General features: G+C 44.1%; 1 protein-coding gene across 1 annotated transcript in view; it reads right to left on the reverse strand.

The window, feature by feature from the left end:
• The window catches only part of LOC145401028 (nucleolar protein 10-like), a 259,963-nt gene that overhangs the window by 80,068 nt on the left and 163,658 nt on the right, over positions 1-16,237 (reverse strand). The window contains exon 5 of the mRNA XM_080273404.1: positions 15,628-15,840. Coding sequence (XP_080129530.1) covers positions 15,628-15,840 — 213 coding nt within the window. The remainder of the gene's footprint in view (positions 1-15,627; positions 15,841-16,237) is intronic.

The raw sequence follows: 16,237 nt of genomic DNA on the forward strand, positions 1-16,237 counted from the left end.
AATCAGTAAATCAGCGGCGAAAAAGGAGACCAGCCTATTGTGATTATGAAAATGAGTGCATGAGTGGTGGTCCCGTCGGTCGGTAGTAAAAAAAAACAGCAAGTTTCGGTCAAAGAGTTCAAGATACAGTGCAAATTGAGAGATTCCATATGGCTGCACAATGGCGGAGGGCGATGGAGCTTCGTTTACATATGAAAAGGAATTCGAGGGCTTCTCCAAAGACAATGTGGAAAATGCAAGTATTATGTTGAACCAAACAAGAGTAGCTGGAGTACAGAAAACAGCAGAGAGGAATGTCCAGGAAATAAAAAAGGTATGGGTAGTAATTAGAGGGTTACAGGAACGAACCCAAGAGCAGGAGAGAGAGATCATAGCTTTATGAAGTAAACTGGAAAAAGTTTGCACACGCAGTGTAGAGCAAGAAAGAGAAGTCACAGAACTGAAAGTAAGTAACGAATCAGCATCAAATGAAATAAAACAGCTCAAGAGGGAGAATAAGAGGTTGGAAGAAGAAAGAGACAGGATGAAAAGCAAACTAGATGAGTATGAATCCAAATCAAGAATACAGGACGAGCACATTAAAGAAATCAAGGAGCAACATAAGGAGTGGAAGAAAATTCAGGAAGAGGGAATGTAAATTTGAAAGAGATTATAGAACAACAAAGCAAGGAAAAGGTGGAGAGGGAAGTGGTTAGGGAGATGAGAAGTAGAGAATCTTTAGTTAGGGATGTAGCAGATAAGAAAAAATGTGTAATAATTTCAGGAGTTAAAGAAAAATATATGACAATAAGATCAGAAAGAGAAAGAGAAAAACTTAGTAAGGTTAAAGAAATAATATCTGTAGTCATGGAGGAAAACAACGAAGTTCAAGAAGAGATTCAAGAGGTGTTTAGGTTAGGAAAGCACGAGCAAGGAGAGGCAAGGCCATTGAAGGTTAAGTTTTCCTCAGGCAACAGTAAATGAAATTATCAGTAGAACATGGAAATTATCAGACAAGGAAGGGTTAAAAAATGTTTGGATAAGGAGAGATGCAAATGAGGAAGAAAGAGCAAATGAGTAAAGGAAGCAAAGGTAAAAAACGAAGAGAACGGTGGAAGAGAAGACAGTGTTTTATTGGACAGTCATGGATCAGAAATTAAGGAAGTGGTACCAGAGGAGAGAAGGAGAAAAGAGGGTATAAAAACCATCAACAATAATTGGAAGGTGGCATATACTAATGTTGATGGTTTAATATCGGCAAGGCTAGAAATCATCGATTTTTTGAGAGTACATGAACCTGATGTTATGTGCTTTGTAGAGACTAAATTAAGAGAAGATATTGATGTTCATATGGGAGGTGGTAAATACAAACTGTGGAGAAGAGACAGAAAAGAAAAAACAGGAGGAGGGGTGATGATAGCAGTGAAGAACAATATAAATGCAGATACTGTGGAAATGGGAGAAGGCAGGGCCGAAGTGATAAATATGAAATTAGAAACTGGAGAGAATAGCAAGAGAGACATAGCAGTAGTGTATGTTCCCCCTAAGACAAGAGCATGGAGCGATGATGAATACCAGGAAATGTTGTCAGACATGGCTATGTATTTACAGAAAATGATTGAGAAAAGTAACAATATAATTTTAATGGGTGACTTCAATTGTAAAGAGGTGAACTGAGAGGAATGGGACTCAGGAGGCAGCGAAGATTCGTGGAGCACTACATTATTAACCCCCTAAACGCGGATCGTCGCGTTTGCGACGCTCGGCGAAAAGGACATAACGGCGGATCGTCGCGTTTGTGATTCTAGTAAATTTTGAATAACCGCCGGCAAGCAGGCTCTAGCTGGTATTGTCTATCAGTACCCTTTAGCTACTTTTAGCACACTTGACCTTTGTACTACTGACCTCGGTTGTTGCCAAGTATCATTTTTTTTACCCACCCACGCACTGCTGCCCGGCCCTCCCTCGTCGTGCGATATGGCAGCGCGCGGACAGCTCAGACGTGTCAATCTGCGCCTTCCTCTCGCAAGCACTTTATGCTAATTGGAAACGCTTGTTTCCCCAGTTGTCACACTAGCATTTTTTCCCGCGGTCTGCCCCTGTTTAGCGTCAGTTTACCAGAATCTTTGAAGGTGACACCATGTCTAACTCAAGCTCTTCCGAGTCTGTGCCTTCCAGCCCTCCGAAAAAGGGCTTTGTGACCTCCACCCCGTACAAACCCTTACTAGGAACTGATAAGGGCCTTAGTGACTCGGCTATAGGCATTGAATTGTTGAAAGCGTCAATGGATTATGGTAGTGACGTCGGTGTATTATCGAGCCTTGCCGAGTCAGACACTCTATCGAGTGCTGAGTCCGAGGTGCCTGAAGTGACAATTCCTGTGCCCAGCACCTCAACAGGCAAGGCTCCAGTGAAAAGGGGTCTAGTGTATGGAAAGGGGGCCAAGAGGAGACGAAGTGGTGACCCCGCTTCCCAGCCACTGTCTTCCTCAGACCGGCCATTGTCCCCTACACCAGGTCACGCCGCCGCCATACCGCCACGCACTCCCAGCCCCATTCTCTCGTCGTCATCTTCAGCTGTACTTTCTCCGGAGTCTTCTGAGTCTCCTTCACCACCTCGGAAGGGAAGTAAGCAGTCTGGTTTACATAGAGGTTTCCGTAGGCCCCGTGTCCGTGCTGGTAGGAGTAGAAAAGTGTCGCCTAGTGTCAGAGTTAGTGGTAAGGTTACTCGCACTAGGCAACTCACCATTCAGGCCACTGCGAGTGACCTTGAACCTTCTCGTTATCTCCCCACCACCACCACCACCACCACCACCACCACCACCACACCGACACGACTTAGCACAGCCTCTGCCACACGGTCTGCCTCACCCACTGCCTCACCGCCTGCCTCACCGCCTGCCTCACCCACTGCCACACGGCCTGCCTCACCCCCCGCCGCCCCCACCACCTCCCAGCCTAGGCAGGGCACTCTGGATGCCTTCGTGTGGTCTGAGGGCTCAGATTTTGTGCCAGAAGATGTCCTTTGATGCCAGTGGGTGTGGGATACAGGCTGACTTCCCTGTCCCAGAGGATGGTGAATGTCTGGACTACCTGTTGGCCTTCCTGGATAACGAAGTCATGGAGCAGATTTGTACCGAGACGAACAGGTAGTTCGTGAAGGTGAAGGTGAAGCTGCAACGCCATCCACGTCGCGGATGGCAGCATGGGTTCCTGTAACGATCAGGGAACTATTTGTATTCATCGGCTTGATGCTTCTTATGCCACATAACTGGAAGCACAAGCTCGAAGAATACTGGAGTGCTGACGATCTTTGCCCCACACCTATCTTCAACAAATACATGAGTTGTGATCGTTTCAGGCAACTCATGACTTCCCTTCAGTTTGCGAACAACGATGAGCCTTCCCAAACTGACCCACTATGGAAAGTGAGGGGAATCCTGAACCTGATCAAGGACAAGTTTATGACGTTCCTTCGGCCCTTCAAGAAAGTTGTGATTGACGAGTCCTTGGTTTTGTTCAGGAGCCGTCTTCGGTTCTTGCAGTATATTCCTAGCAAACGCCACCGCTTTGGAATAAAGTTTTTCGTGCTGTGCGACTGCAAGACGGGGTTCATCCTAGACTTCGTTATCTACACCGCCAGCAATGTGGACTTGGACAAGACTGACCCCCTTGGATTCTAAGGTTCTGTGGTGAAAGTGCTTTTGGAAAAGTACTTTGGCGGGAATCATGTCCTGTATACGGACAATTATTATACAGCTCCCAAACTTGCCAAGTACCTTTCAGAACACGGCGTCGGATCCTGTGGCACTGTCCGTAGCAATAGGGCACACTACCCTGCCTTCCCCGAGGCTGAAGGATCAAAGCGGGGAGACGTGCACCTGAAAAAATCTGACAAAATGCTGGCGATCAGGTGGCACGATAAGAGAATCGTCAATGTGCTCACCACAGTTCACAAGGGGGAAATGCAAGCCACAGGGAAGGTCGACAGAAGGACTGGCGATCCTGTGATGAAGCCTGATGCTGTGATTGACTACAACGTCAATATGCGGCTGGTGGACAAGTCTGATATGATGATTGGAGAGATAGACTGCCTGAGGAGGAACCGTCGCTGGTACAGGAAGGTGTTCTTGCACTTGCTTGATATGTGCATGCTGAACGCCTTCATCCTGTATAAGATCAAGAACAGGAAGCCAGCAAACTACTCTCTCTGGCGTTTTTCTAAGACTTGTGTGTACCAGCTGCTTCAGCGTTTTGGGCAGGTACTGCCATCAGGTCCCAGGCGCCACTCACACACACCTCCAGACCGCCTACAGTGCCAGGACTACCTTCAGTGACACCACCTGGAGTCACTGCCTAGCACTGCCAAGAGGGGAAAAGCATTCAGGAGGTGTCATGTGTGCAGCCACACTACCAGGCAAGACAGAACATTTAGGCACACCTCCTTGCAATCCAAAGAGTGCAAAATTCCCCTCTGCGCTTACCCGTGTTTCTTTGACTACCACAGCCTGACTAGATATTGAAAATAAGGGTATGAATCTTGTAAATAATACTGAGAGTGACAGTGATACTAGTGTTTAGTTTTCTTTTACGTACTGACAGTGACAGTCTGATGAGTGTAAATTAGTGTATGTAGTTGTAAAAGCATTGACAGTGACAGTGATTTCAGTGTAAATAATTGTACATAGTAATAATATAAGTATTGAGAGTGACAGTCACTCCAGTGTAAGAAGTTGAAAGCATATGTTTCTATTCTATGTTCTGACAGTGACAGTTTGGTGTGTAGAAAATATTATTTTTATAACAATTGACAGTGACACTGATGAATAAGGCACAAAACTGACAGCTAGAGTAAAAGTGAGTGATAGAAATGAAGTGAAAGTGGCCGACAGGAGCAAGAATAAAGTGCCTGCCGTAAGGCAGAATAAAATCGCGCGGCGGTGGTCTTTCTCATTCCAGCTTCACAATACTGGCAGTGACAGTGATTTTTAGGGCCGTAATAGTGCCAAGCGAGCCTTTGCGAAGTACTATGAAGGAAAATAATGTAGTATACGCGTTTTTAGCTGTGAAAAGGGAAATGTGTGTTCAGTGACGGGAAGATCGCCGCCGCGCTGCATGTCGGCCGTACGCTCCGTTCATTGTAGCCTTATTTTCAGTGCTTATTGTACAAATACGGATTCCAAACTACCTGTACGTTGTTGTATAAAGTGTACTGTGACAGATTGAGGCTGTGGTAGAGGGGAAACCGGGTTGCTGGAGGTGTGAAAGTGAAGACTTTGTTACCCAACTTTTCAAGTCTTCACAAGTCCTTTGGTAGTCCACAAGGTTCAACACCTGTCTCAGGAGAAAGCTCAATGTAAGTACTATATGCCAAAAAATTTTTAATGTTCTAGGGTTAATCTCTGACTTTTGGCAAATATTTTCCCACAGGTACTCAGACCCCGCTACAACCCCGCCACACGGGGGGGATCGGCTGTACACGGCCGCGTTTAAGAGGTTAAATATAACAACGAACAATGTGATGACGCAATGGGTCACAGAAGAGACATGGTTCCGAGGTGAGGACACACCAGCAAGACTAGACTTACTGTTTACCAAAGAACCCGATGTAACAGAATCCTTGGAGTATCTGTGTCCTATTGGAAAAAGTGATCATGTGGTCATTGAGTTCCAGATGATAACACGGAACGTGGAGCCAAAAGATGAGCTTTATAGGCAGGGAAGATACAACTTTGGGAATGCAAAAATTACAGGATTGAAAAAAAAAATTTGAAAATGCAGATTGTACGAAATTCAGAGAAACAAGAGAGATACAGAGGAAGTGGGATATTTTTCTAGCCTTCCATGATTCGGGAGTGGAAAAATTTGTGCCAAGAGTGAGGGAGAAAGAAAACAGAAAAAAGGAGCGGTTTAATAGGTGTACGATAGCAAAAAAAAGAGAGAGACACGGCATGGAACAATTGGAGAAAGAGAGGTAACAACAGAACAAAGGAAGAATATATGAGAACTAGAAATGATTACACAAGAATAAGTAGAGAGGAAGAAAGGAATTTTGAAAAAGGTATAATAGACAGATGTAAGGATGAACCCAAACTGTTTTATAGATTTAGTCAATGGCAAAATGAAGCAAAAGGAAGGAATCGCTAAACTGAGAGTAGAAGGAGAGGTCTACAAAGATCCAGCAATGCAAGCAGAAATAATGAACAAACGTTTCCAGTCAGTTTTCACTAATGAAAGAGAGTTTGTGAAAGGAGAGGGAGTGACTAAAAATGTAGTGATAAAAGATATAAATGTGGAAGTACAGGAAGTGTATAAATTGCTGGAAACTCAAGATGTAAGGAAAGCCCCAGGACCAGAGAGAATCTCTAATTGGGTACTGAAGGAATGCAGAAAACAACTGGCGGATAAGAATCACAGTTCAATTGTGTGTTCTCTGGAAGAGGGTAAAGTGCCTCAAGAATGGGAAAGGGCAATTGTGGTACCAGTTTATAATGGAGGAAACAGGGAAGAACTCCTGAATTATAGACCAGAGTCCCTAACCAGCATGGTCGCAAAATTGTGCGAGAGAATTCTGAAAGATAGATGGATAAAATATCTGGAAGAGATGAATATTTTGGCCGAAAGTCAGTTTGGATTTAGAAGTGGAAGGTCATGTGTTTCCAACTTGGTGAGCTTTTACTCAAGAGCGATTGACATGTTACAGGAGAGAGATGGTTGGGTGGATTGTGTGTACAGTCGACCCTCTGTCCTCGCGGTTCCTCTGTTTGTGGTTTCGATTGTTCGCGGTTTGTCACCAGGGAAACCAAATCACCTTTTCTGAAGTCCAGAGAAAAATTTTAACACATTCAAATCGCGCGGCTGCATACCGCCCGCAGCGCCACCCCCGCATTGTTTTGAATCTCTCGGGGCAAGCTCTCTCATTCTCAGGTTCCGAGATAATTTGCTGTCAAGTCAATTCGCCATCAAAACATGGACGATTCCCCGTCAGGACAATTCGCACCCTGGATGATTCCCCGTCATTCTATAAACATACTTATTTTTGAATAATTAATACTTTAATAACTAATTTTCAGGAGGATCTATCAAAATCTATGTTCATTCAATAGCATAGGCTTTGGATATCATTTATAAGTTGCACTTTTAGCCAATAATTAACATGTTTCTACTTCGCTGTAGTCGACTTTGAATTATATTCTAGCATCAACCGTAGCTGTCTTCATTAATTTTCATTGGTACTACAACATCCTGGGTATATTTTAAAACGACTCTGAAGAGGTACAAGTATATATTCATCTCAAATGACAATATCCAACATGTTATTCCGATCGGCCATAGTGGACGCAAACCATGGGGAAAGATATGGCTGAGCCTCAACAGATGTCACTACATTTATTATAAAAACAATAAACCACCACCACTTTTAAAACTCGTATATTTAAAAGACTATTATAGTATGTAAATAAATGATGGGGAATCGTCCTGACGGCGAAAAGTCCTGACGGCGAATTGTCTTGTTATTGTTGTGACTGCGAACTGACTTGACGGCGAATTGTCCCGAAAGCCATTCTCACTGTGACCACGCTTTTGAGTGCTTGTACTCACTGATCTCTCCATGACACCATCATTTTATCTACCATGGGCCCTAAGAGAGTAGCCAAGACATAAAGGCACCTCAATGCACCAGAAGAAGGTAATGACCCTGTTGGAGAAGGTAGAATTGCTGGACAAGTTACGGGAGGGAAAATCTTGGTAACGGTGGTGGAGGGTGAGAGTGTAGCTGTGACGAGCGGTGTGAGCGGCCATCCACCTATGCAATTAAACTATTTTTTTCATACTTTAATTATAAATAAAGTGTTTATTGACATGTACACAGGGGTTTTCTTTCATTAAAGAAGGAAATGGGGGGCTCGGGGTGTTTTTAGGGGGGCACCAATTTTACACGGATTTTCGATCTTCGCGGAGGTCTCAGGCCCCTAACCCCCGCGAAGACAGAAGGTCGACTGTATTTAGATTTGGAGAAGGCCTTCGACAAGGTAACTCATAAGAGACTAATGTGGAAACTAGAGAATATATGAGGACTGAAGGGGAACCTCCTGGAATGGATGAGAGAGTTTTTGAGAGACAGAAAAATGAGGACAGTAATAAAGGATATGATGTCTGGATGAAGGGAAGTAACAAGTGGAGTCCCACAGGGGTCAGTGTTGGCGCCAGTAATATTTCTGATTTATGTAAATGATATCATAGATGGAGTGAACAGTCATGCAAGTCTGTTTGCTGATGATGCAAAGATCTTCAGGAAGGTAGAGGTTGAGGAGGATTGTAAAATGCTGCAGGAGGATCTGGATAGGATACACGATTGGAGCCGGATGTGGGAAATGAAATTTAATGCAAAGAAATGTAAAACATTGGAAATGGGTACAAGTACCAAGAGGCCATCATTGAGTTATCTGATGGGTAATGAACCAATTACAAAAGTGAGAGAAGAGAAAGATTTGGGAGTGCTGGTCCAGGACAATTTGTCATCTGAAAAACACATTAACAAGGCAGTTAGAGAGACGTATAAACTCCTGACTAACATAAGAGTAGCTTTTCATTATATGGATAAGGAGATGAAGAAAAATTTGATAGTGGCCATGATTCGCCCCAGGTTAGACTATGCAGCAGTAGTGTGGTCTCCACACAAAAAGAAAGATATAAACAATATTGAGAGAATACAAAGAACAGCAACCAAGATGGTCCCCAATCTGGCAGATCTGTCATATAGAGTGAGGTTGGAAAAGCTGGATTTGCCTTCCCTAAAAGGAAGAAGAAAGAGAGGAGACATGATTGCAGTGTTCAGGACCATAGTGGGAGTAGATAAAATTGACAAAGAAGATCTGTTTTTATGGGATAAGAGAGTAACACGAGGATTTGGAATGAAACTAAAGAAACCAAGCTGCTTGAAGGATATCAAGAGATATAGTTTTCCTTATAGATGTATTGACCTGTGGAATAGCCTGGACAAAGAGATCGTCCAGTCTAAAAACTTAAACGAGTTTAAAGCTAAATCTGACTTACTGAGAAACAGAGACGGGACCCCACGAGCTAGCTCATTTCCTGTACATCACAATTAGGTAAATACAGACCACAAGCCACGAGAACATGTTTGGTGACAGCGCCCATCCATCTCTCTACCAAAGGTCGAAAATCGCACGGCCACCAGGAGACACAAACACCACAGACAGAGAGACAGAGAGAGAGAGAGAGATTCTTCCCACACTGATTACAATATCAGTACAGTAATTTCTGTACAAATGCATATGATTGTACTGTACTGTACACAGTTCAGCACTGTATGTATGTGCAGTACAATATTGTATAACACACTTCCATTTGGAATGGGTATTTGTTTCAATACCACAGTCGGCCACCTTTGCCATGCAGGCCTACTGGGATAGGTTAGGTTTGGTACAGTCAGGTAAAACTAACCTATGTAATTTTGCCTGGGAAACACATTGGGCATATCTTCAAGAAAATTCTATGGTTATTTTTTAATAGAGGAGGCAAGCATTGTTCCTGGCTGAGGGGTACCGGTGGCCATCGCATGTGTAACAGACCACAAGCTACGAGTAAATGTACGGTAAAACTGCCCGTTCGCCTCTACACTGAATAGCAAAAGTCCCCCAGCCTCCGGGATTAGTGCGGAAACCCCCCACCACGCACACCTGTCCGCTTCCCTACCAAATGATAAGAGTCACCTGGCAGGCCATGTTAGTCATACACTCCCTGAGGTGGTGATCTACTGGTCATCAGCTGTTGCTGTCACATACTAACCCTTGCCTGGGCAAACGGAAGAGAACCTTATATACAGATGTCAGTTTGCTGTGTGTTGCTTCCCCTGTGCTCGAAAGCAACTATTGGGTGCGATATGACAGCGCTGTACTGCTTACCGGCAAATAGAAGACCGCACCTCAATTCCCGCCTTTCTGCCCTTCGTGAGTGGTAGCGCTTGCAACGATGGCTGTGATTGCGGTTGCATTTGTGGTGGTTCCCTACCTTCTTCAGGTTTTGGCCCTGCTCTGATGTATTCTTGTGTGTGTGGTGATGGCCCCACCACCAACTGAGAAGCTGAAGACGAAGGTTCTGAGTCTGGAGAAAAAGTGTGAGATATTGGGCAAGGTTGATGTGGGCTGGACCACAGGACACATTCTTCACGAATATGATCTAGCTCGATCAACACTGTACGATATCACAAAGTCACGCAACAATCTTATGCAGCAGGGACAGGGCTTTGCTGAAAGCACACGTCACGGCGACAGGAAGGCAACGCCGAGGCCCAGCACGCCATTATCAACTGGTCAACAATGATGTGGTTTCGTCTGCAATGTCATGCTGGAGTGCTAGTGCGTAGGACCGAGGTGAGGGCTGCTGCTGGGAAGTTTGCATACCTGCACAACACGCAAGACTTCAAGGCGTCCAAGGGATGGTTCTTTCGCTTCAAGCTTCGCCATGGACTTTCTGGCTGTAAGGCACATGGCGAGGCCTTGGACACGGAAGCGGAGGAAGTAGACACGTTTCGCCAGAAAGTGCAGTGCATGATCAAGGACAAGGGCCTTGCCCTTGGTCAAGTCTATAATGCTGACGAAACTGGTCTGTTCTACCCCCCCTCCTTGCCCACCAACACCCTAGCTGAGGAAAGGGAGGAATCTGTGACTAGTTGGAAACTGTCCAAACAACGTGTCTCTTGTTTTATGCTGTGCCAATGCTAACAGGACGCACTGCCTCAAACCCATTGTTGTTGGGCATGCAGAACAACCACATTGTCTCTGTGGGTTGATGGATGGCCCAACTGTTGTGTGGTACCATTCTGTGAAGACCTGGTTTACTGCTAGGATCTTCAGAGATTGGTTCCACAGACATTTCGTCAAGGAGGTTATCCATTATCAGACAGAGGTCCTTGGAATCGCTCGCAATCCTGCTCCCGGAATGTTCCCATGCATCCATCTGAAAAGGGTTTGGTTGCTTTTGACTGGAGGATTAGGTACATGTTTCTGCTACCTAATATGACTGCTCTGATTCAGCCAATGGACCAGGGTGTTATCATGGCTGCAAAGAGACTGTACCGACGTAGGTTCCTGAATGAGGTGATGGTGGTGCTAGAGGACGAGGATGCAGTCGAGGATAAATGTTGGAAGCAGACCTTGCAGAATCTTCAGCATTACAACCCGAAGTTTGCAGTGTTCACCTGGGCGAATGCGTGGAAGGAAGCCTCCATCAAAGCCCTCGAAAGCGGTTGGTATTGTCTCCTGCAGGGAATCGATGCCGAGCACTACTTCGAGGGGTTTGATGTGGATAATTTCCACAATCGCCTTGAAACAGCGGGAAAGCAGGTGGACATCAATGACATACGGGAGTGGCTGGACGACAACGGCAGCAATCCTGGTTATAAGACCATATCTAATGAGGAGATCGCTGCTGCTGCCTCTGCGGCACAGAAGAGGACAATGGGACAGACGACGATGAGGACCCTGACTCACAGCCCTCCGCAGCTCCTTCAGTCCCTCATCTCAGTGTCCTCTGTGGTTAACTGGAGGGGGTGCTGTAGCATGCCAAGCACCCATACTGTGACGAAGTTGGTGACACTCCACCTGGCGATGGAGCTGCGGGCAGACCAGGACGCTATCATCCTCCGGCAGAATCGTCTCTCCTATCGTCAGACCAGGATCGACTCAGTCATCAAGCCTGTGACCCCATGGGTGCCAGCCTATTCTCATCACCACCACCACCACCAGCTCGTTTCCCACCTTCACCTTTGGATCTGCAACTGTGCACATCAATAGCCAATGAATATCCATTGTGAATAAGTTTGCGGCTGTCTTCAGAGTTTCCCGGGTGGGTAGGCCACCATCATCCCAAAGCTCTCCACCAGTCATCACCCAGTTCCAGCAGGTTGAGGATGAAGAGAAATTTACTGACTTCTTTTAGACGCTACTGTCTGCCACTAGACCTCACGGGACAACTCCACACCGGCTGGAGGTGGCTGGCTACGAAGGCTGACAGCGGTGCACTGGGTGGTAAGCATGCCAACCAAATGTGTTTTAGCAGGTTACTTTACGTTTCATAGTTTCCTTGGTGCTAAAATTTATTTAGAATATTCCTATGTGTGCTTTCAGGTCACAATATGGCAGAATGACCACAAAACAGTGCCGAAAATAGGAGGGGTACTGTACTGTAGTGTTTAGGTACGATGTTTTCTGAATGTTTTCTGGTTTTCAGTGTTTTTTGCATGTTTTTTTTGGTGTTGAAAATTATTTTGGACATTCCTATGTACGTTCTGACATCAAAATATTCCAGAATGACTTGAAAATACTACCAAAATAGGAAGGGGTACTGTACATACAGTAGTATTTAGGTAGGGTGTGTGTGTGTGTGTTTTTTTTTTTTTTTGAAAATTATTCTGTATAATCCTATGTATGTTTTGATGTCAAAATATAGCAGAATGACCTGAAAACACTACCAAAATAAGGAGGGGTACTGTGCATACAGCAGTGTGTAGGTAGGGTGTTTCTTGGTTTTCAGTGGTTTAAAAAGATGATTCTCTTGGTGTTTACCATTACTTTTGACATGCCTATGTGTGTTTTCATGTCTAAATAAGCCTGAATGACCAGAGAACACTGCCAACTTAAGTATGGGTACTGTACAAATAGGTTAGGTAATGGTTGGAGGTGGGTATAGGTAGGGTTTGGGTATGGTAGGGAAATAATGTTCATCATACGGATGTTGCCACTACCCAGACATGCCTTTGGCTCTATTATTTTCAGATAAACTGATAAATGGGAATAGAGAGAGCAGGGCGGCTATAAACATAATTCGTTTTGGAGGTGTGCAGAGAAGAAATGCAGTGCCAGGAAATGTGACGCTTGCATGGGTGAAGAACACTGTGAAGTGGCTGAAAAATGGGAAAGCAGCTGGGATTGACGAGGTGTATGCAGAGATTGATGAAGTGTAGTGGAGTGAGCTGAATGAAGTGCTTGTTGGAGATATGTAAGAGGGCATGGATAAGTGAAACTGTGCCAGCAGACTAGAAAAAGGCTGTGATTGTACTCTGTACAAAAATAAAGGTGAGCGAAGTGAGCGCAAGAATTATCATTGCATTAGTTTATTGACTGCGGTACAGAAAGTATAAGGAAGAATTATTATAGAGAAAGTAAAAGAGATATCAGAAGTCCTTGTGAGTGATGAACAGGGTGGCTTTAGGAGTGGCAGACGACGTGGATCAAATATCTGCAGAAAGACACATCGTGGAGAAGGCTTGTGAGAAGGACTATAAGGTGTTTATAGCATTCATGGATCTGGAAAAAGCATACAACAAAGTAGACAGAGAAGTTTTGTGCAAGGTTTTACACATGTACGGTGTGGATGGTAAGTTGCTAGGTGCCGTCACGAGTTTTTATGATGGAAGTGAGGCATGTGTAAGGATAAATGGGCATCTAAGTGAATGTTCACAATCAGTGTAGGGGTGCGACAAGGTTGTGTGATGTCCCCATGGTTATTCAAAATACAGTAATCTGCCCACTATCCGGACACCCAGTAACTGCACACCCCACTGCCTGGACATTTTGGGCCTGAGCTTTCAGGACCCCAAAATGGCCAAAAAACAAAAAATCCAAAAAAATTCCGATTTTTTTTATTTTATTATTATTATTTTTTTTTTTTTACACGTAATCTGAACTTGGCACACGGCACGAAACAGATGTGTTTACGTGCGGCCTTTTTCTTTCTCCCCTCTCCGGCTTCCCAGTTACTGCCTAATGACCATCCAAACTAGATGCTCACTGCAGTGGATGCCGCGGATGCTCATTTTTGTGAATACACAGTGAATAAACTATCTTGCCACTAGACCACATGGGAATTTCCAGTGTTGTGCAGTGTTAAGAAATTAGAATTTAGAATGCAAGGCATTAAATGCAGAGTGCAAACTGGCAATTGAAACTGGCATGGCACAAGTAAGAACAGAAATGTGCAGAATTAAACAATTATAACTCTCAGTGCAAAAGGATTAAGTGCAGCACCACACTATATTACTGTACATGCTTCAAGAACGTTTTCACCACTGCCAGAGCCTTAGAGGTGGCGGGTTACTCTTGGTAACGGTCATGGGTGTGTTGTAAGTACCCTGAACACTGATAAATATTTCCCATATGCACCTCTAAATCCTCATTCTCTGGTTCCTTTTCATGCTTTCTGTCCCTTATCTGTGTGAATAGGGCCTTAAATAAGTGCTATGTATGTCTGGTAGGAAGTTATGTAGGTGATTTTCTGAGTTAGGCTGGGTTAGGCTCCATAAGTACCAGTCCAGGAGGCAGGGACCCAGTATCCGGACGAACCCACTTCCCAGACATGCCTTTGGCTGTATTATATCAGATATAGGGAAGATTACTGTATTTATATATGGATGGGGTGATGAAAGAAGTAAAAACACAAGTAGTGGAGAGAAGGATGGTGTTGGTAATGAACGGTGATGGATGGAATATCTCAAATTTATTGTTTGCTGATGATGCAGTACTACTTGCAAATACCTCACAAGAACTTGGCAGACTAATAAAGTTTTGCCGATCCCTGTGAGTGTCGTGCCTTGAGAGTAAATGTAGAAAAGAGTAAAGTGGTGGTTACTGAGCAAGATGGTGGCTCTTAGTTTGATGTTACAGTGAATGGAGAGAGACTGGAACTGGTGAGAGAGTTCAAATACCTAGGTACAGTGATTAAAAAAAAAAAAAGGAAAATGTGAAAAAAAAAAGGTGGAAAGTAGAATTACACAAGGAAGGAAAGTAGCTGGTGCTATGAAGGCCTAGATAAGAAACAAAGGCTTGATTGTTGCAGCTGCACAAGGCTTATATGAAGGAGAGTTTGTGCCAACTTTATCATATGGATGTAAGACTATGGTGTGGCACGAAAATGAATGGAGTGAGAGCAGTGGAGATGGGACTGCTGAGGAATGTATGTGGAGAACAGAGGGTGGATAGGATATGAAATAATGTGATTTGTGAAAGAAGCGGAGTGAGGAAGTCTGTGGACATCAGTATCGAAGAGCGTACTGAGGTGGTATGGTCATGTGGAGAGAATGGATAACAATAGAGTGGTAAAAAAGGTATATCTGAGTGAATCTGAAGGACAGAGGACTTTAGGTAGGCCAAGGAGAAGGTGGAGGGATATGGAGGATGAGTGTGTGGGGAAGAGAGGTATGGAAGTCGGTAAGGCCAGGGGACTGACAAGAGATCAAGCTGGCTGGATGAATATTGTGTAAAGAAGTGCATGATAAGAGATTTGGCACCGCTTTTTAATGTGACTGTGTCTGGATTGACTCTACTGGATACGTTTATGTGAAGCTACAGAATGTGGTGAATGTTTATGGAATATCAAATACAGCCAGGATTCCCGGGGCTTGAAAGATGAGTGAATGGAAGTGTGGCTCATTGGATTGGGCAAAACTTGGGGTGTCTGGATGTTGCTACTCCTCACCCTGCATTAGGGTGGGAAAGGAGGTCCGGATGATGATGATGATGATGATGGAAGTTATTTTTTTCTAATCTTTTTCATTACAAGAACAAAAATCATTGTGCCAGTTTACTTATGACATGTCAATTACACAAATATCCTTGTGCAAACTTACTGTAAGTTATCCATGGCAATGTGTAAAGCACAGTCCAGAACACCGACACGGTGCCTTGATCGAGGATCCCAGGCCTCTACTCTGCCATCTTCTGTTCCACATGTAAAAAGGTAATGAACCTTGTTGAATGCACATCTGTTTACACCAGGAGCATCAGTCTGCAGACTATTGAGAAACCTTCCTTGATTCAAATTCAGACGGCATATTTCATTTCTGAAAAAGGAAGAGGAAAACAGTGAAGCATATATACTGTATTAACCTAGTAAATATACATGGATGATTCCAACTTTCAAGACACTGACTTTACCAACATGCATATAAAAAGCTGCCATACAATTTGTGTTTAATGCATTTTCACCAAAACCCAAACAATACTGAAGCATCTAGGACCAGAACATTGTATGTGACATTTCATAAAGAATGGGAAATAAAAGCCTAAAGATTAACTTTCGCCACTCAGGAACTAATAAAGATATCAACATTTTTTCTTTATTTTCAAGCTAAAAACATGTAGAGTTACTGTGTATGCAATACAAGTAGCAGTGCACATGCACAGATGCTTAAAATATGCCTAATACAGTACAAGTCCCATTATTCGGCATCTATGGGA

The sequence above is a fragment of the Coenobita brevimanus genome, chromosome 6, assembly GCF_032717465.1.
Source record: "Coenobita brevimanus isolate Jiangsu-jjx chromosome 6, ASM3271746v2, whole genome shotgun sequence".
Classification (NCBI taxonomy): Eukaryota; Metazoa; Arthropoda; class Malacostraca; order Decapoda; family Coenobitidae; genus Coenobita; species Coenobita brevimanus.